The 21,960-nt window shown below is 46.0% G+C and overlaps 1 protein-coding gene across 2 annotated transcripts in view; it reads right to left on the bottom strand.

Moving 5' to 3' along the window:
• CEP95 (centrosomal protein 95) overlaps positions 1-21,960 on the bottom strand; it is a 111,799-nt gene that overhangs the window by 38,212 nt on the left and 51,627 nt on the right. The window contains exons 6-10 of one of the 2 annotated variants that reach the window (XM_063960805.1): positions 18,338-18,444; positions 16,696-16,824; positions 16,255-16,455; positions 14,953-15,020; positions 13,764-13,966 (exon numbers count right to left, since the gene is read on the bottom strand). In XM_063960805.1, the coding sequence (XP_063816875.1) occupies positions 13,764-13,966; positions 14,953-15,020; positions 16,255-16,455; positions 16,696-16,824; positions 18,338-18,444 (708 nt within the window). The remainder of the gene's footprint in view (positions 1-13,763; positions 13,967-14,952; positions 15,021-16,254; positions 16,456-16,695; positions 16,825-18,337; positions 18,445-21,960) is intronic. The other variant, XM_063960806.1, reaches the window with a different exon arrangement.

Genomic DNA, 21,960 nt, shown 5'->3' with positions numbered 1-21,960 from the left:
GCGAAATCACATATGACCCAGGGGGTATAAACAGGGTGTTCCGGGATTATTACACCAAGCTATATAATTTAAACCCCACGGCCCCAAATCCCGGCCCCCCTGATGCGTTAATTTCAGAATTCCTACGCCGAGCCGATCTCCCTCAACTATCTGTCACCGACTCTGTGGAACTGAATAGAGATATCACAGAGGAAGAAATAACGGCCGTCCTGAGAAACCTCAAATCTTCTAAAGCCCCAGGTCCTGATGGCTTCTCGGCCTCCTACTATAAAAAATTTGCCCCCTTGTTGGTCCCCCATCTACGGGTATTGTTTAACGCAGTCCTGCATGGCACTCCATTCCCAAGCACTATGCTGGAGGCCAGAGTAATAGTCATCCATAAAGAGGGCAGAGATCCACGAAATTGTGCTAATTATCGCCCGATATCCTTATTGAATCTAGACATTAAAATATATGCAAAGATCTTGGCTACCCGCCTTAATGGTGTGCTCTCTGACCTGATACACTATGACCAGGTGGGATTTATCCCAGGACGCCAGGCCAGAGACAACACTAGAAAAGCGATTGACGTTATTCATTTGTTGAATAGCAGGCAAACCCCATCTATTATCCTCTCCCTCGACGCTGAGAAGGCGTTCGATCGTATCTCTTGGCCGTTCTTATTTCAGACTCTACAGGCGTTCGGGATATCGGCAGAATTTCTGACCGGGGTCTCTGCCCTCTACTCCTCTCCAATAGCAAAGGTCCTTACCAACGGGATACTGTCCCCCTCCTTCCCATTGGCTAATGGTACTAGACAGGGGTGTCCTCTTTCCCCCCTGGTGTTTGCCATGGTCATTGAGCCATTGGCAGCTATGATAAGGAAGTCCGGTAGTGTTCGGGGAGTGCAGATGGGCTCACAGGAGTCTAAGATCTCGCTCTTCGCCGACGATGTACTACTATCTCTCACTCAGCCGCAGTCTTCCCTACCCGCCCTATATAGGATTATAGAGGAATATGGTTCCCTGTCAGGATATAAAATAAATTATACGAAATCTGAAGCCATGTTACTCCATGTGCCTGGAGACCTCAAATGCTCCCTGCAGTCCTCCTATGACCTTCGATGGCAGACCAATAAGATTAAGTACCTAGGTATCTATATTACCTCTCATTATAATTCCCTCTACTCTGAAAATTTCCCGCGGGTTCTGACCAAGATCAAATCGGATTTGGTAAGATGGAGGACACACATCATATCCTGGCTGGGTAGGATTATTGCCCTCAAAATGACAGTTATGCCACAACTTCTATATCTCTTCCAAACTCTACCTGTGAAGGTGCCAGAGAAGGTTCTCAGAGATGCCCAGGCCTCATTTGTGAAGTTTGTATGGAACGACAAACCCCCACGGATTGCCTTTACCGTGCTTCGGCTCCCCCGCTCCGAGGGGGGTCGAGGATTTCCCGATGTCAAACTCTATTATCTGGCTAGCCATCTAAGCCAAATGGTGGCCTTATTTGCACCCCGCGGCTGTATCGCCTGGGTTGATCTTACTGCATTTTCTATGGGAATCCGTTCACTGGCTTCGCTGTGGGTCCTGGGCAAAGCACACCTGCTGACTCTCAGAAACACCTCTCCCTCCCTTAAGTTTCACCTATCTACCTGGCACAAATCTCTTGCGAAATATCATTTATCCTCCTCACACTCCCCTCTTACACCCCTCTGGGACAACCCAGACTTTCCCGCTGGGGTCCCTCCCCGTAAGTTCACATCCTGGTCTAATGCCCGGATCCTTGTGGTCCACGACTTATCCCTACACGGCCATTGGATGTCAATAGACGGTATTAAATCCAAATTTCCCTCACTGTCATAGAAACATAGAAACATAGAATTTGTCGGCAGATAAGAACCATTTGGCCCATCTAGTCTGCCCCTTTTTTTTTTTTTATATATTATTTTTTTTTATCACTAACCTTATTTGATCCTTATTTCTTTGTAAGGATATCCTTATGTCTATCCCATGCATGTTTAAATTGCTCTACTGTCTTAGCCTCTACCACCTCTGATGGGAGGCTATTCCACTTGTCCACTACCCTTTCTGTGAAATAATTTTTCCGCAAATTTCCCCTGAACCTCCCCCCCTCCAGTCTCAGTGCATGTCCTCGTGTCCTATTGCTTCTCTTCATTTGGAGAATGTTTCCCTCCTGGACTTTGTTAAAACCCTTCATATATTTGAAAGTTTCTATCATGTCGCCCCTTTCTCTTCTCTGCTCCAAACTATACATATTGAGATTTCTTAGTCTTTCTGGGTATGTTTTGTGATGTAGGCCATGCACCATTTTAGTTGCCCTCCTTTGTACAGTTTCTAATGTATTAATATCCTTTTGAAGATATGGCCTCCAGAACTGAATACAGTATTCTAGATGAGGCCGTACCAATGACCTATACAGTGGCATTATTACTTCTTTCTTTCTGCTGCTGATTCCTCTCCCAATGCAGCCAAGCATCTGACTAGCCTTCCTCATTGCCTTGTTACATTGCTTACCTGCCTTTAAGTCATCTGAAATAGTGACTCCTAGATCCCTTTCCTCCTCAGTAGTTTCCAGTATAGTGCCATTAATACTGTATTTAGCTTTAGGATTTTTGAGACCCTCCCTTCTTTGAATATTTTCAACTTCGTCATTTCCTCCTCTCCCTGCCTCAGGCCGACGCTCAACGGGACCTTACCCCCTTTGAGTCTTTATGTCTTGCAAAACCCATAAGCAGAGGCCTAATCTCGCAAATATATATCTTGTTGGTTGAGACCTCCTCTGGACCGCAGACCCGCCACGAACGGGAGTGGGAAAGGGACCTGGGCGAAGCCTGTTGGGAGGAAGTACGGGAGGGCATCGCTAAAAGCTCTATCTCTACCCGACTCAAGGAGACATCCTATAAATTGTATTATCGGTGGTATTATACCCCAGACAAACTATCTCGGATGTTCCCCTCTGCCACCCCGGTCTGCTGGCGGGGATGCGGTCAACGTGGTACTCTCCTCCATATCTGGTGGACCTGTCCGCGTATCGTTAACTACTGGAAAAAAGTACTTGACATACTGAACTCGTTAGCGGGGCTTAAGCTCACATTGGACCCTTGGATGTTTCTACTGGCCCGCCCACACCCAGACCTTGACCCCCTACTGAATAAATTATTTTCCCATATATTAGTAGCGGCTAAATCTTTAATAGCTAAAAATTGGAAAACCACTGCCCCCCCCACGATACCTGCCCTGAATAACTACATCTGGTTCGTAGCTAATATGGAAAAAATCACTTATTACCTGCATGACTGTCCCCACAAATTTGAACTCGTTTGGGGTCCCTGGTTATCCGCGATGTCTACCCCAATTTGAGATCCAAACCTTGCCTTTGACCCCACCTCATGTTTGCCACTATTATAGATAAATAAATTGTAACGAATAAAGGTTCAAGGGGTAGTAGGATTGAGTATAAGTGGTGATACTGCTGTTGGGGTTATTCGTTACAATTTATTTATCTATAATAGTGGCAAACTATTAGAATTGTTAACAAGTGTGTGGGCTCTCCCACTCACGAACTTAACCCTATTCAGGGCCGCAGTAATACAACCACGGTTTGTACAGATCTTTGGCAGACGGAGGCAGCTTAAGATGTAGCTACCTTCCGATATGCATTTATCCAGGCATAATTAAGATCTGAACATTCCATAATTTTTTTGAAACAAAAATGTTTTTATTTTTTTTTGGGAGACATACTTCCCATATTATACACTTATGGCTACTCATGTTGAATTTATCTTGTTGAATTCTTATGTGTGAAAAAGAGTATAAGCTAAAGACTACATTATCAAGTTTCAGGCTCATCACTTACTGACTATCACTTAAGATGATTTAATAAGAGTGCGCCCAAACAAGAGTCATACTTTTCTCCTTGTACATTTACATCTACAGCTACTGCCTGAGGGTCTCTTGACCTGGTGCAATACCTCTGTAGCTTCTCGTTGAGGCGGGACGCAATCATGTCTATCTATGGCAGTTCCCACTGACTTGCAATCTGTGCGAAGGCTTCCTAAAGAAGTCCTCTCTTGGATGCAGGTCGTGTTTGCTGAGGAAGTCTGCTTCTCAGTTGTCCACTCCCGGAATGAACTGCTGAAAATGCGCTTACATGATTTTCCGCCCAGCGGAGAATCCTGGTGGCTTCCGCCATTTCCACTCTGCTCTTTGTGCCGCCTTGGCGGTTTACATGAGCCACTGCGGTGATGTTGTCTGACTGGATCAGAACCGGTAGGTCGCGAAGCAATGTTTCCGCTTGCCAAAGGGCGTTGTATATGGCCCTCAGCTCCAGGATGTTGATTTGAATACAAGTTTTTTGACTTGACCCAAAGACCTTGGAAGTTTACTTCCATGTGTGACTGCTCGCGTCCGTGGCTACCAGAATCCAGTCCTGGATGGCGAACCTGCGACCCTGCAGAAGGTGAGCACTGTGCAGCCACTATAGGAGAGACACCCTGGACCTAGGGGACAGGGTGATTAACTGATGTATTTGTAGATGTGATCCGGACCACTTGTTCCGTAGATGCCATTGGAAAGTCCTCGCATGGAACCTGCCGAAGGGAATGGCCCCATAAGATGCCACCATCTTTCCCAGGACCAGAGTGCAGTGATGCGCTGACACCTGTTTTGGCTTTAATAGGTTTTTTTTTACCAGAGTCATTAGTTCCTGGGCCTTCTCTATCGGAAGATAAACCCATTTCTGGTCCGTATTCAGAATCATACCCAAGAAGGGCAGACGAGTCATAGGAACCAACTGTGACTTCGGGATATTGAGAATCCAGCTGAGTTGCTGTGACACCTTCAGCGCAAGTGACACGCTGTTCAACAACTGCTCTTTTGATCTCGCCCTTATTAGGAGATCGTCCAAGTATGGGATAATTGTGACTCCTTGCTTGCGTAGGAGCACCATCATTTCCGCCAATTACCCTGAAATTGGTAATGACAATACTGTACCGTAATTCTCAGGTACGCCTGATGGGGTGGATAAATGGGAACATGAAGGTATGCAGCCCTTATGTCTAGATACACCATAAAATCCCCCCCTTCCAGGCTGGCGATGATCGCTCTGAGCGATTCCACCTTAATTTTAAACCTTTTCAAGTACAGGTTCAGAGATTTTCATTTTAAAATAGGTCTGACCGAACCGTCCGGTTTCGGGACTACAGCCAAGGTTGAGTAATATCCCCTTCCTTGTTGAAGGAGGGGAACCTTGAGCACCACCTGTTGGAGATACAATGTGTGAATTGTATTTTATATTATCTCCCTTTCTGGGGGAGAAGCCGGTAGTTTTAGTAGAGGCCGGGGAGGACTTCTGTTCCTGGGAACTAGCTGTGCCCTGCGCCCTTACCTCTGGTAAGAAAGGACGCTCCTCGTACTTTCTTGTTTTTCTGCGACCGAAAGGACTGCATTTGATAATGTCGTGCTTTCTTAGGCTGTGAGGGAATAGAAGGCAAAAGATCAGATTTACCAGCTATAGCTGTGGAGACCAGCTCCGAGAGCCCTTCTCCACACAATTCCTCACCCTTGTAAGGTAAAACCTCCATATGCCTCTTTTAGTCGGCATCACCTGTCCATTGCATGTTCCACAGGACACGTCTAGCAGAAATCGACATAACGTTGACTCTAGAACCCAGTAGACCAATGTCTCTTTGAGCATGTCATATATAAGACAGCATCTTTTATATATCCTAGGGTAAATAACATGGTATCCTTTTCTAGGGTTTCAATCTCCGCTGATAAGGTATCTGTCCACGCTGCTACAGCGCTATAAACCCCTGCCGACACAATCGCCGGTCTGAGTAGTGTACCAGAATGTGTGTAAATGGACTTCAAAGTACTTTTCTACATGCTATCTGCAGGATCCCTGAGGGTAGCTGTATCTTGGTATGTCAGCGCTACCTTTTGGGTAAACGTGTTAACGCCTTGTCCACCCTAGGGGAGGATTCCCATCGTATCCTGGCCCTAGCAGGGAAAGGATACGCCATGAGAATTCTTTTGGGAAACTGCAGTTTCTTGTCTGGAGATTCCCGCTCTTTTTCACACAATTCATTTGGTTCATGAGAGGGGGGGAAATGTTATCTCAGCTTTCTTCCCCTTAAACATGTGTACCCTCGTGTCAGGGACAGATGGGTCATCGGTGATATGCAAAACATCTTTTATTACAATAATCATATATTGAATACTTTTCTGCCAGTTTTGGCTGTAACTTTGCATCATCGTAGTCGACACTGGAGTCAGACTCCGTGTCGGTATCAGTGTCTATTATTTTGGATAGCGGGCATTTTTTCAGACTCTAAAGGTCCCTGCGACATAGGGACAGACATGGGTAGATTCCCTGTCTGTTCTCTAATCTTTTGTGCAATAAATATACCTCAGCACTTAATTCCACATATCCAGTCAGGTGTCGGCGTTGTCGACGGAGACACCACACACATTTGCTCCATCTCCTCCTTAGAAGAGCCTTTTACCTCAGACATATCGACACACACGTACCGACACACCACACACTCAGGGAATCCTCTTATCTGAAGACCGTTCCCCCACAAGGCCCTTTGGAGAGACAGAGGGAGAGTATGCCAGCACACACCCAGCGCTAATACCGCAGGAAAAACACACAATGTGTTTACCCAGTAGCGCTGTAATACTATTATTTGCTGCCAATTATGTGCCCCCCCCCCTCTTCTCTGGAACCCCCTTTCACCGTGGATAAGCAGGGGATAGTCCGGGGAGCTTCCTCTCAGCTGTGCTGTGGAGAAAATGGCGCTGGTGAGTGCTGAGGGAGAAGCCCCGCCCCCTCGGCGGCAGGCTTCTGTCCCGTTTAAAAGAGGATTTTGGTACTTACCGATAAATCCATTTCTCTGAATCCTCTAGGGGACAGTGGAGTTCCTTTTAGACATTAGGGGTGTGAAGCCTGCAACCGGAGGTGTGGCACAATCTAAAAAAATTTGCATTGTCTGCACAGCCGGTTCCTCCCCCTTCACGCCCCTCATGCCTCAGTTTTGAAAATTTTGACTGAGAGACGGGGACACGATACGAGAGCATATGGCGAGGAACCGACCGTACAACATGCCAAACAGCATCCAAGATACTTCTTTAAACGAAAAACCAACGCTGTTTGTACGAACTGTATGAACAAGAACTATGAACACCGCAGGATTGACAGCACAGAGGCGGGCGTCCAGTGTCCCCTAGAGGATTCAGAGAAATGGATTTATCGGTAAGTACCAAAATCCTCTTTTCGCTTTCATCCACTAGGGGACACTGGAGTTCCTCTTAGACATTAGGGGACGTCCCAAAGTTATCTCCCAGGGTGGGAGTGCTGTCTGTTGCCTGCAAAACCAAACGTCCGAACTTCGCATCTTCGGACGCAAAGGTATCAAACTTATAACATTTCGCGAACGTGTGGGCTGAAGACCACGTCGCCGCTCTGCAAAGTTGAGAAGTGGAAACACCTCTGGCAGCCGCCCAGGAGGCCCCCACTGATCCAGTGTTATGCGCACTCGTCCGCAACGGAACCTGTTTACCACAGGCAATATAAGCTTGCCTAATGGCAAGTCTAATCCATCGAAACAGGGTCTGCTTAGAAGCTGGCCAACCCTTCTTTGGTCCATCATAAAGGACGAACAAATGGTCTGACTTTCGGAAGGACGATGTAATTTGTACATACACCTTTAAAGCTCGGACAACATCCAAGGACACATCCCCATCCGCCAGATCCTTGAAGGATGGGACCACAATTGGTTGGTTAACATGAAAACCCGAAACAACCTTAGGCAGGAAATCTGCTCTTGTACGGAGTTCTGCCCGATCCTCATGAAAGATCAAAAAGGGACTTTTACACGACAAGGCTCCTAACTCAGAGACCCGCCTAGCCGAAGCTAAAGCTATCAATAACGTTACCTTCCAAGAAAGATATTTTAGGTCTGTCCTTGGTAATGGCTCAAATAAAAGGTGATCTCAAAAATTCTAACACCAAATTTAGATCCCATGGTGCCGTGGGGGTACGAAAAGGGGGCTGTATCCGTAACACCCCCTGTAAAAAGGTCTGAACATCTGGTAAGGATGCCAACCGTTGTTGAAAAAGAATGGAAAGGGCCGACACTTGAACCTTTAGAGACCCCAACCGCAGACCTAAGGTTAGTCCGGCTTGAAGGAAAAGTAAAAGTCTGGATAAATGGAAGGTCTTCGAATCCCATCCACATTCCTGACACCAGTCTATGTATTTCTTCCAAATTCTGTAGTAATGCCCAGCTGTCACCGGCTTCCTAGCCGCAATCATTGTAGGAATAGCTCTTCTAGGTATTCCTCTGTTCCTTAAGATCCTGGTTTCAACAGCCACGCCGTCAAACGCAGTCTGTTCAGGTCTGGGTGAAGAAACGGTCCTTGAGACAGCAGGTCCTCTCTTTGAGGTAACCGCCAAGGGTCTTCTGACAGCAAGCCTTGTAGGTCTGAGTACCAACTCCTGTGTGGCCAATCCGGAGCGATCAGAATCGCCCACACTCGTTCTCGTTTCAACCTCTTCAGTATCTTTGGTATGAGTGGGAAGGGTGGAAAGATGTAAACCATTTCGTAATCCCAATGAAGTGTCAACGCATCTATTCCTTCTGCTGCAGTATCCCTTGTCCTGGATACATATCTTGGCAGCTGGTGGTTCTGCCTCGACGCCATGAGGTCGACCTGCGGAAGGCCCCATCTCCGCACTACCATTTTGAAGATCCGTGGATGAAGACACCACTCTCCCGAATGCATGTCCTGTCGACTGAGATAATCTGCTTCCCAATTTTCTACACCTGGGATGAATATTGCCGAGAGGATGATGTTTCGCCTCTCCGCCCACAACAGGATCTTTGTTGATTCCTTTAACGCCATCTTGCTCTTTGTTCCCCCTTGACGGTTTATGTAAGCAGTCGTCGTGACAGTGTCCGACTGTATTCGTACGTGCTGACCCATGACCAGATCTTCTGCCAAGAGAAGTGCATTGTAAACTGCTCTTAATTCGAGAAGGTTTATGGGTAATCTGCTCTCCTGCAATGTCCATCTTCCCTGAAAATGATGGTCTTCCAGGACGGCACCCCTACCTCTGAGACTGGCGTCCGTTGTCAGAATCCTCCAGTCCCAAATGCCGCATCTTTTCCCTGCTGCAAGATTCTTGTGCACCAACCACCATGTCAGGGAGACACGCACTTGTGGTTGAAGACAAATTCTCAGATGAAGCAGCCAATGTGAACCTGCTCCTTGAGCAATGAGGTTCATCTTAAAAGGTCGGGAATGAAGTCTGCCGTACTGGAGAGCTTCGAACAACGCTACCATCTTCCCGAGAAGTTGTACACAGAGGTGTAGAGAAACCGAGTCACCAATTTCCGTATGTCCTGAATTTTGGATTCTGGCAGAAAAATTCTCAATTCCACCGTGTCCCATATCAAGCCTAGGAACTGAATCCGTTGAGTTGGAATGAGGTTGGATTTCTGGAAATTGACAATCCATCAGTGTTGGATCAGAAATTGGTGAGATGTCTGAGCACACTTTATCAGCTTCTCCTGAGAAGAGGCCTTGATTAGGAGATCGTCTAGATACGGTATTATTGCGATTCCCAGTAACCTTAATTCTGCCACCATGACCGCCATGATCTTCGTGAAGATCCTTGGGGCTGAGGATAGGCCGAATGGTAAAGCTCTGAATTGGAAATGATCCTTCACCAGTGCAAACCGTAGGTAAGCCTGTTGGGGGGACCAAATCGGTATATGTAGATACGCATCTTTTATGTCCATGGATACCATGAACTCTTCTTGTTCCAAACCTGCAATGACCGACTGGATTGATTCCATCTTGAATCTGTAGACCCTTAGAAATTGGTTTAAGACTTTTAAACTGAGAATAGGTCTGACTGTCCCGTCTGGCTTTGGCACGACAAAAAGACTGGAATAAAATCCTGTTCCTCTCTGAGGGGTAGGGACTGGAACAATGACCTCTGACTGTAGCAATTTGTGAATTGCCGCAAGTAACGCTTTTGCCTTTTGAGGGCACCAAGGCAAACCTGTCGTAAAAAACTGACTGAGGTCTCTCTTGAAACTCCATCCTGTACCCCTGAGAGATTATGTTGTTTATCCAGATCTCTGGAGAGGTGTTGGCCCATCTGTCCTGAAACCTCTCCAGTCGTGCGCCCACCAGGGAAGACCCCAGGTGAGCTGGGAGACCGTCATGCCACGGTTTTGTCAGTAGGTCTATCTTGCTTTCTGGGCGTTGCCTGTGAGCGGCCTCTACCTCTGCCACCACGCGTCGACCCACCGAAACCTCTTCCTCGGGCTCGAAAGGACTGAGATCTGAAGGAATTAAACGTTGGTCCCGAATAACCTCTCTTAACCTGTGGAGTGGTTTTCGTATAAGGAGTAGGCAGGAATGTGGACTTCCCAGCCGTAGCCTGGGCAATCCATTTGTCCAATTCTGGACCGAAAAGAGTGTCACCCGCAAAGGGAATAGCTTCCACTGCCTTTTTGGTGTCAGAATCTCCTTGCCAATCTCAGAGCCATAGAATTCTCCTTGCCGATATGGCCGATGCGCGAAGCAATCCTACTGGCATCCTTAGATGCCCGACATAAGTATGAAGCTGATTCTCGAATGTGTTCCGCCATTTGAGTGATCTCTTCCAGGCTATTTTCCTCCTCAATAGCCTGTATAATACGGCTGGCCCATGCTCCCATGGCCTTGTTAACCCAAGCACAGATGAGTGTAGGCCTCTGTGCCGCACCTGCTGCTACAAAAATCGACTTTAAAGCTGTGTCAACTTTACGATCTGAAACATCCTTTAAAGTCGTTACATTAGGTATCGGCAAGATTGTCTTTTTTGATAATCTTCCTAGGGAAGCATCCACTACCGGTGGATTCTCCCATTTATCCATTACCCCCTTAGGTAAAGGGTACGTTACCTGAAATCGTTTTGGGAATTGAAAACGTTTATCAGGTTATTTCCATGCCTCCTCCATTTGAGCCTGGAGAGATTTAGGAATGGGAAACACTGCTGAACGTGGTTTCTGGGATTCGAATAAGTCGAATTCCTCAGGTTCCTTAATCTCTTCTCCCTTAAAGTCTAGGATGTCTTTAACTGCATCAATTAAGGAGTCAATACCTGAGATTGCCGAATCCTCTTCCGTAGAGTCGGCGTCCAGGTTAGATTCAATTAACTCACCTTCCTCCGTATCCATAATAAGACCATCCTCTTCCTCTGTTACCTGAACCACAAGAAGGGGTCTTTTAACTGCCTTGCGCACATTCGTGTCTGCTTGTGCAGGCGGCGTTAATTTAATGAGGAACTCTTCCATCGTTTTTGAGAATCCCGCAGCCCACTGATTGTTGCTTGCGTGATTCCGCCATTTCCTTGGATATTCTATCCGTAAGAATATCCTCCCACGACCTAGACTGAGTACTGCTCCCCGACTGTGCGTCCCTGTTTAAGCAGGAGTCGCACCCCCCGGAGCTGCCAACCCTAGTGCTTTTCTTGTTACACTTCGTACACACATAATAGGTCTTAGATGTCTTGGTTGCTGCCTTAGACATGTTTACCCGTTTATTTAACAATTTAAACAGTGCTTTCACCCTTTACAACAGGAAGAGAGAGCCTGTATTAAAGACGGGAGTGAAGTGGTTGAAACCGGCTGTAAAAACCTTCTCCCTTCCTATGTAGAAGGGAGGACAAAACTAAACTTAAACAAATTAATTAATAATTTTTTTTTTTTTTTTTTTTTTTTAACTATAGTTTTCTTTCCTAACACCAGCCTGTTTTGCAAACTTCACAGACCCAGCTGTCAATCATCAGCGATGTAGGGTCGTCCCGTGTCCTTCAGTATTTCCGTCAGGATCTTTGAGTAGAAGTCCTTGAAAATACATATATAAATAAATACATTTCAGGAGATCCTCATTCCTATTCTACATATAGATAAACACTCTATCTACAATTGTCCAGCAGAGGGAGCCCCAACTACAGCTAAAGTTCCCATCTGACTGCCTATAGGTTAATGACCCGAGGGGGTGGGCTGATCCCTGCCCCTCATCTTGGCGCCTATTTGTAAAATAAAAATGGCCGCTATTAAACTTTCCTTTATTACAAAACCCCTTTTCTTTCCTATATAATAAGTCTGAGGTAAATTTCATTGTATTTTACCTCATCGATCCCCGCAGCTGCCTCTCTCCTTCAGCCCCCGCGCGCGCGTGGCCGCTTCTTCGGTCCCAGCGCGGCGCCGGTCAGCGGGGGAGAGTGATGTGCAGCGGCGGTGACTCACCCGGCCAGCGTGTGCGCTCTCTATCGCGCTCAGCGCTGGCCGCCCCTGGAGTCTTAGTGTCTGTCAGCGGGAGAGAGTACCGCTCTCCCTCTGTGCAGCGGCGGTGACTCACCCGGCCAGCGTGTGCGCTATCTATCGCGCTCAGCACTGGCCGTTCTGTGTGTAAAGTGCTCAGAGCGTTCCCTTCACCAAGGGAGCCCTGACGCTGCCAAACAAGATACTCTATGTAAGCACTGTATAACTCAGTGCCTCAGTGTAAATAAAAAAAACTTCTGCTGAACCCTGTGATAGCTTTCTTTGCATCACAGTTCCCTTTCCCAGCCAGTTAAGCTAGGCTGTATACTAGGGCCCTTTGATATCAACCAGTACTCACAGTTACCCATGAGGATCTCCTGATGAGAGATGCCGTTCCCTTCAAAAGGGATCTTTGTCTCTTAATAATATTTTGACTTTGTCCCCCTTTTATTAGGTTGACGCAGTCACTGCAATCCTTTGTAGTCAGGAGCTCAGTGCTCCAACGTGCTACTCCTCCAGCACAATTTTCAAAACGGAGGCATGAGGGGCGTGAAGGGGAAGGAACCGGCTGTGCAGACAATGCAAATTTTTTTAGATTGTGCCACATCTCCGGTTGCAGGCTTCACACCCCTAATGTCTAAGAGGAACTCCAGTGTCCCCTAGTGGATGAAAGAGAAATATAATAAAAACTGGCGGGGGCTCTTTATATATACAGTGCCTAGCTGTATATATATCTCTTTTGCCAAAAATGAGGTTTATATTGCTGCCCAGGGCGCCCCCCCTGCACCCTGCATCCTCACAGTGACTGCCGTGTGTGAGGTGTGTGGGAGCAATGGCGCACAGCTGCACTGCTGTGCGTTACCTCAGTGAAGATCATGAAGTCTTCTGCCGCCTCTGAAGTCTTCTTTTCTTCTCATACTCACCCGGCTTCTATCTTCCGGCTCTGTGAGGAGGACGGTGGCGCGGCTCCGGGACGAACTCCAGGGTGAGACCTGTGTTCTGACTCCCTCTGGAGCTAATGGTGTCCAGTAGCCTAAGAAGCAGAGCCTTGAAACTAACAGAAGTAGGTCTGCTTCTCTCCCCTCAGTCCCTCGATGCAGGGAGTCTGTTGCCAGCAGGCTCCCTGAAAATAAAAAAACCTAACAAATATACTTTCTGTCAGGAAGCTCAGGAGAACTCTCTGAAGTGCACCCATCTCCTCTGGGCACAGTATCAAACTGAGGTCTGGAGGAGGGGCATAGAGGGAGGAGCCAGTGCACACCAGATCTAAAGTCTTTCTTAAAGTGCCCATGTCTCCTGCGGAGCCCGTCTATCCCCATGGTCCTTACGGAGTCCCCAGCATCCTCTAGGACATAAGAGAAAAATAAAAAATAAATAAATAAATAAATATTGATATCTATGCAGCATTCCCATGATATTTGCTACTCACTTTATCAGGGAATACTCCGAGCCCCGGGAGGGGTGTTCATCTGTCAGCTGCAGAGTTGGGGAGTTAGGCTGTGCACTTTTTCCTTCCTCGCTGGTCAATGCCCAGTCACCATGCTCACCCAAAGTACTTTGTAGGGTCATTAAGCGGACATCGGGCTCGGTGTGAAATGCAACTTTCTTTTGTCCCAAATGCAGCGAAGGGACCTTTATTTAAAAAAAAAAAAAACACAATACAAATTAAAGCAGCAGTACACGATTACAGAACCAAACATGACCAGACCCTCTCCCCAAGTGGATTCAAATCCTTTTATAGGAATCTTTTTGCTAAAATAGATTACAACTACAAAGCTCTTCTTAAAGACCAAGGGGCTTATTTACCAACAAGTGTTGCTCCAGCCAATCAGCTCCCAACTGTCATGTGTTTGAAACACCATTTATCATATGCAACGAATTTTATAATTCACGAGTTTTAACACTCATTGTTTAACGGGCCCCAAGTCTTTACTTGTGAATAATATAAAACTAGTCTATTACCAACAGTTTCATTTTTAAATCAAATAAGGCTCCGTTTCACTCCACTGCAGCAGGTTGCTATATTAAAAAGGAGGTTGGTTCTTCACTAGCTGAATGAATACAGAGTGACTGACAGATTTGGGGGGGGGAAACACAACAACAGTATAGATTAGTTAATTCATAAATTAAGAAACTAAGGGCTCATTTATCAACAAGTGATAAAACTTCCAGCCAATCAGCTCGTCATTTTTCAAGCACATAACAGTTGTGAGCTGATTGGCTGCAGCACCATCTATCATACGCAACAAGTTTTATCATTCACAACGTATTTTAACACTCATTGATAAATAGGCCCGTAACAGTGATGAACCAGAAGGTTAAATATATTAAGCCTCAGCTGTCCAATAGGTATGACTGCCATAAAGAGGTAGGATGGACTGAGGAGGTGAAAACTTGTGACATGCCACTGTAGCTTGGTTTTGAGAGTATTTACTGTCATATTTTTGAAAAATTCTATATTGGGGTTGTGGTCCTTTAAAATGGCCACTGAGGTTCTACAATTTCAGATAACTAGAGACCACTGTTGCTATTGTGGGCTATAAAGAATTTTTACATTTATCTTTAGTGAGATAATCAGTCTGCCATTTAACCCCTCGGAAGCTAGGTATTTCTCTCACCTCTGTAGCAATATCATGGCCCACCTCTGCCAGGGACCTGCTTGCCAGAGATTTCAGTGGTTTGGACTCTAAAAAGAAATGAAGTCACTAAATCTGTCCATATCATTACAGTGCAACATATCAAACTAAATTTAGTTTCGGTTTAATTGCATGAAATCTAAAATCCAAGCAAACATTACAAAAATGAACTTTAATTGGTTCCGTATTAATTTGCAAAATAACACATGACACTCACCAACTATGCACATATTCACTATTATGAGTATTTAATTTCAAGAGATCATAATGTGTGAGGATTCCACAGATCTGCACATCATCCTAATGACTAATAGTTCTAGGTCTATGGTAAATGTTGACCAAGCCCCCATTCTGTTGCATGTTAGAGGCTCAGTGTGCTTTCTGAATCAAGTAACCAGCGCCGGATTATTGGGGAGGAGTTTAAGGACAGCATTTTGCTGCCTGCTCTCCAGTTCTCTTCCACCACTCATTTGTGTGTAGTCACAGCCCCCTGCCCCCCTCCAAAGCAGTAGCGGCCTATGAGTTGAAAGCAGACAAGGCTCAGCACTCCTTCAAAGGCTGTCTCTGTGCTACAGGCTGTCCGCAGCTCCAAGAGCGTTTGGCTAATGTGCTTTTGGTTACAAGTACCCTGATGCTGTCCCTTCACTGCCACCGCTCTCTTCCCATGGTATTGCGATGGGCAGAGGAAGTGAACCAGAGTATGGTGAGCATCCTGGCATGACAGGGAAGTGCCTGCACTTCCTCCATGTGGTTTTTATGCTGACTACACAAAAACACTCCCAGCCCTTCATGCGGCCTCCTTTCCAAACACAGCCCTTCAACTACATATATTTTTTATACATTTTTTCATGTAATGCAATCATATTAATAAAAATCCCCACAAGTTTGTTGCCCGGGACCCCCACAATTCTTAAATCGGGCCCTGCAAGTAACCCTATTCCTTTACAGACTATGTATTGCTGAACTATTATTTGAATATCTGGCACTGCTGGTGGGGTATTATTTGTGTATCTGGCACTGCTGAGGGGCATTATTTGTGTATCTGGCACTACACGGGGGGGGGATTACTTGTAGTTGTGAGGCCACACCCACTTTTGCAGGAACGCACGCGCATTGGGGGAGGGGGTAGCTCCTTCAGAGGTTTTATTTTCCGAAAGTAGCTCACACCCCAATTAAGGTTGGAGACCACTGATTTAGACAGACGGTGAAGCAATGTTATGGCCAAGTCACATTATTCTATTATACCTCCCAGTAAAAAATACAATAAGGCCACACATAATTTACCTTCACTTGCAGAGCTGGTGATGTCTGGATCATTATTAATATCAGGGGGAGGCTTCTTGCTTCTCACCAGACTTTCACCGCCTACAGAAGCCTGCACATCCCGGCTGACCGCGAGAGGCCTGCTGGCCTTGGGCTGATATGGACGATTTAAAGGGATGGCTGCCGGAGGATGCTCTGGTGTCTGCGTTCTAGCTTGGCCTACTGGAAAACACAAAAGATGTGTGACAGAGGAGAAAACTGTATTGTGACACCTGGGGAAGGATTACTAAATAAATACAGTAATATCTATATTTTTATTAAATAACACAAACTAACCTGATCTAAGTGCACATACATTAAATTACTAATACACACACACACACACACACACACACACACACACACACACACACACACACACACACACAACAGCCCTCTCCTTGCTTGCAGTATGTTACTCACAGTGGATGGGCTCCTTGTAAGTAGATATAGAAGGAGGAGATATGGAAGCTCTAGGATCATTAACAATCTTGGCAGGTTGCAATGTAATAGACCGCTCGTCCCTCTGCCTTAATCTTTCTAAATCCGAGCCTGCAATCACATAGTAAATAAAGAAATGTACAATTTATAATAATAAAAAACATAAAAAAAATTATATATATATATATATATATATATATATATATATATATATATATAATATAATAATAATAATAATATTATATAGATTTTTTTTCTTTACACACGCACACACTGAGAAAAGAAGTCCAGCACTCCAAAGGATTGATGCCAGGATTGTTTGCTCCAGTGCCGTCCTAAGGGGCTGGATCACCCCAAATGCAGGATTCAAATGAAGGTGCCACTTGGAACCTGTGTAGCTGGTAAACCCAGTGGTGTTGTTTCAGAGAGTTATGGTCCATACACACTAGATGACGTCACTCTACGAGCGTCGTCTAGTGTTCCACTCCAGGGCCGGGCTGTCGGCGGCCACCCATACACAATGAGCGAAATTACTGCTCATATCGCTCAGTGATGTCACGCAGCCGCCGACCGTGCATGCAGCTCCTGGACGACCGTCCAGATTGAGATACATGCACTGCCGACAGTGACAATCGTTGCCGACCCGTGGGGCCGCGCATTGATATTCGCTGGCGCCATACACACTGGCCGAGAAAATGAGTGACGTCACTCATGTTCTCGGCAAGTGTGTATGCACCCTTCTTCAAAACACACACAAATGAGTGACACACCGATACAGGAACTTGGTCTATTACTTGGTAATGAAGGTGTAACAATGCATGGGAAAGACCGGTCCAAAAGTTTATTGCAATTGGAGTCAAGGTGGTTCTCTTCCTTTGTACACCTTATGCCCCAGGGGACATAACAAGTCGCTAATTATAAAACTGTATTTTGGATTTTAAGTAACAGTCATATCTGTAACATGTCTCTTGCTTTTTTCCTGTTTTATCAAAACTGAACATTAAGTAACATTGTTGCATAATTTGTCTCTATTTTACAGTGTCTGTTCATCGTTAAACATAGGGTGCATTAAATGTTAGTATTTCTGTACATGCATTAAATAGGAGACTGCTTGCTGAATAGCTCTACAGCTATACTTATTACAGCAAATATTTCTATCGGCCCATTATTAGATTTATATATTTTTTATGTTATTTTTTTAATATCTTTTTTTGCATTAATATATTTATATTGCACATGTTGACTATACGGTTACCAAAGCAGTCATGTGATTGATAGTTCACACCCAGGTGGTCCAGAGTGGTGTCCTTAGCCAGTACAGGTGTGTGCTAGTGCAGTGAGACCACTGCTGACCTACTTGAGAGTTCCACATCAAGAACGTTAGAAGGAGCTTGTGGACAGCAGGGGATTTAAGGTGCATCACTGCGTTACTCATTTATGTTTGTCTTGAAGGGGACCAGCTCTCCGAAACATCACAAATTAAAACACTGCTTGTTTTACTAGCTACACAGTCTCCGAGTGCCACCGTCATTTAAATTCTATATTATATACTGTATATTTCATTTATTTTTAGATTTCCAGGGAATGTACAGGAAAGGGGCAACCTATCTGATACGTCATTCACCTCTCACTGTAAAGGTGTGAGCGGTGTCTCCAAGCCGAATGAGTTCAGCTGTGGATTCGGACCCGTCCACTTCCCAGGAAATTGCAATGTTGTCAAAGGAAAGAGACCTGCAAAGAACACACTCAGTTATTTATATAGCGCACACATATTCCGCAGCACTTTACAGAGAATATTTGCCCATTCACATCAGTTCCTGAACCAGTGGAGTTTACAATCTATGTTGAGGCTGCCTGATTTGAGTACCAGTAACTATATTCCTTCTCAGTCAGTCAAAACAGTATCACATCAAAATGAAATAAAAATAAAAAATAATAAAAAATAAAAAAAAAAGCATAAAAGAAAAAAAAAAAAAAAAAAAAAAAAAAAAAGGGAAGCAAAACAAACACAACAACAACTTATTCAACTATCCAACAAACAGTAGCAGAGCTTTAAAAATCTCCAGTGTCCCCTAGTGGATGAAGGAGTACATGGAAAAACATTCCTACTTCAGAGCCTCCTACTATAAGAAAAAAATAAGATTTTAAACCTACCGGTAAATCTTTTTCTCGTAGTCCGTAGAGGATGCTGGGGACTCCGTAAGGACCATGGGGATAGACAGGCTCCGCAGGAGACATGGGCACTTTAAGTAAGACTTTAGGTATGGGTGTGCACTGGCTCCTCCCTCTATGCCCCTCCTCCAGACCTCAGTTAGAGAAACTGTGCCCAGAGGAGACGGACAGTACGAGGAAAGGATTTTTGTTAAACCAAGGGCATGATTCATACCAGCCCACACCATTCACACCGTATAACTTGAGATAAACTATCCAGTTAACAGTATGAAAAAACAACATAGCATCAGTCGGAGACCGATGAAAACAATAACATAACCCTTATGTAAGCAAAACTATATACAAATCTTGCAGAAGTAGTCCGCACTTGGGACGGGCGCCCAGCATCCTCTACGGACTACGAGAAAAAAATTTACTGGTAGGTTTAAAATCTTATTTTCTCTTACGTCCTAGAGGATGCTGGGGACTCCGTAAGGACCATGGGGATTATACCAAAGATCCCAAACGGGCGGAAGAGTGCGGATGACTCTGCAGCACCGATTGAGCAAACAGGAGGTCCTCCTCAGCCAGGGTATCAAACTTATAGAACTTTGCAAAGGTGTTTGAACCCGACCAAGTAACAGCTCGGCACAGCTGTAGTGCCGAGACCCCTCGGGCAGCCGCCCAAGACGAGCCCACCTTCCTAGTGGAATGGGCCTTGACCGATTTTGGTAACGGCAATCCAGCCGTCGCATGCGCCTGCTGAATCGTGTTACAGATCCAGCGAGCAATAGTCTGCTTTGAAGCAGGGCCGCCAACCTTATTGACTGCATACAGGACAAACAGAGCTTCTGTTTTTCTGACTCTAGCCGTTCTGGCCACGTAAATTTTCAAAGCCCTGACCACATAAAGGAACTCGGAATCCTCCAAGTCTCGTGTAGCCACAGGCACCACAATAGGTTGGTTCATATGAAAAGATGATACCACCTTAGGCAAAAATTGAGGACAGGTCCGCAATTCCGCTCTATCCATATGGAAAACTAGAAATGGGCTTTTACAAGACAAAGCCGCCAATTCCGACACTCGCCTAGCCGAAGCCAAGGCTAACAACATGACCACCTTCCAAGTGAGATATTTTAACTCCACCGTTTTAAGTGGTTCAAACCAGTGCGACTTAAGGAAACTCAACACCACGTTAAGGTCTCAAGGTGCCACCGGAGGTACAAAAGGAGGCTGAATATACAGCACTCCCTTCAAAAAAAAAGTCTGTACTTCTGGGATAGAAGCCAATTATTTTTGAAAGAAAATGGATAAGGCCGAAATCTGAACCTTAATGGAGCCTAATTTTAGGCCCAAATTCACTCCAGTTTGCAGGAAGTGAAGGAAACGGCCCAGATGGAATTCTTCCGTAGGAGCATTCCTGGCCTCACACCAAGAAACATATTTTCGCCATATACGGTGATAATGTTTAGCTGTCACGTTCTTCCTAGCTTTTATCAGACTAGGAATGACCTTATCCGGAATGCCCTTTTCCGCTAGGATCCGGCGTTCAACCGCCATGCCGTCAAACGCAGCCGCGGTAAGTCTTGGAACAGACAGGGCCCCTGTTGCAACAGGTCCTGTCTTAGAGGAAGAGGCCACGGATCTTCTGCGAGCAACTCCTGCAGATCCGGATACCAGGCCCTTCGCGGCCAATCTGGAACAATGAGAGTTGTCTGTACTCCTCTTTTTCTTATTATTCTCAACACCTTTGGGATGAGAGGAAGAGGAGGAAACACATAGACCGACTGGAACACCCACGGTGTCACTAGGGCGTCCACAGCTACCGCCTGAGGGTCTCTTGACCTGGCGCAATACCTCTGCAGCTTTTTGATGAGGCGGGATGCCATCATGTCTATCTGGGGCAGTACCCACTGGCTTGCAATCTGTGCGAAGACTTCCTGATGAAGTCCCCACTCTCCTGGATGCAAGTTGTGTCTGCTGAGGAAGTCTGCTTCCCAGTTGTCCACTCCCGGAATGAACACTGCGGATAGTGCGCTTACATGATTTTCCGCCCAGCGAAGAATCCTGGTGGCTTCCGCCATTGCCACTCTGCTCCTTGTGCCGCCCTGGCGGTTTACATGAGCCACTGCGGTGATGTTGTCTGACTGTATCAGAACTGGTAAGTCGCGAAGCAAGGTCTCCGCTTGACGAAGGGCATTGTATATGGCCCTCAGCTCCAGGACGTTGATGTGAAGACAAGTCTCTTGACTTGACCAAAGACCCTGGAAGGTTCTTCCTTGTGTGACTGCTCCCCAACCTCGGAGGCTCGTGTCCGTGGTCACCAGAACCCAGTCCTGAATGCCGAACCTGCGACCCTCTAGAAGGTGCGCACTCTGTAGCCACCACAGGAGAGATACCCTGACCCTGGGGGACAGGGTGATCAACTGATGAATCTGTAGATGTGACCCGGACCACTTGTCCAGTAGGTCTCATTGGAAGGTCCTCGCATGGAACCTGCCGAATGGAATGGCCTCGTAAGATGCCACCATCTTTCCCAGGACTCGAGAGCAGTGATGCACTGGCACCTGTTTTGGTTTCAATAGGTTCCTGACCAGAGTCATGAGTTGTTGAGCCTTTCCATTGGAAGATAAACCCTTTTCTGGTCCGTATTCAGAGTCATGCCCAAGAAGGTCAGACGAGTCGTAGGAACCAGCTGCGACTTCGGGATATTGAGAATCCAGCCGTGTTGCTGTAACACCTTCAGTGAAAGTGACACGCTGTTCAGTAACTGCTCTCATGATCTCGCTTTTATGAGGAGATTGTCCAAGTACGGGATAATTGTGACTCCCTGCTTGCGCAGGAGCACCATCATTTCCGCCATTACCTTGGTGAAAATTCTCGGGGCCGTGGAAAGCCCAAACGGTAACGTCTGAAATTGGTAATGACAATCCCGTACCGCAAATCTCAGGTACGCCTGATGAGGTGGATATATAGGAACATGAAGGTATGCATCCTTTATGTCCAGATATACCATAAAATCCCCCCCTTCCAGGCTGGCGATGACCGCCCTGAGCGATTCCATCTTGAACTTGAACCTTTTCAAGTATAGGTTCA

Source organism: Pseudophryne corroboree, chromosome 3 (genome assembly GCF_028390025.1).
Source record: "Pseudophryne corroboree isolate aPseCor3 chromosome 3, aPseCor3.hap2, whole genome shotgun sequence".
NCBI lineage: Eukaryota > Metazoa > Chordata > Amphibia > Anura > Myobatrachidae > Pseudophryne > Pseudophryne corroboree.
Note: the sequence above shows the minus strand (reverse complement) of the source record. Positions and strands in the feature narration are given on the sequence as shown.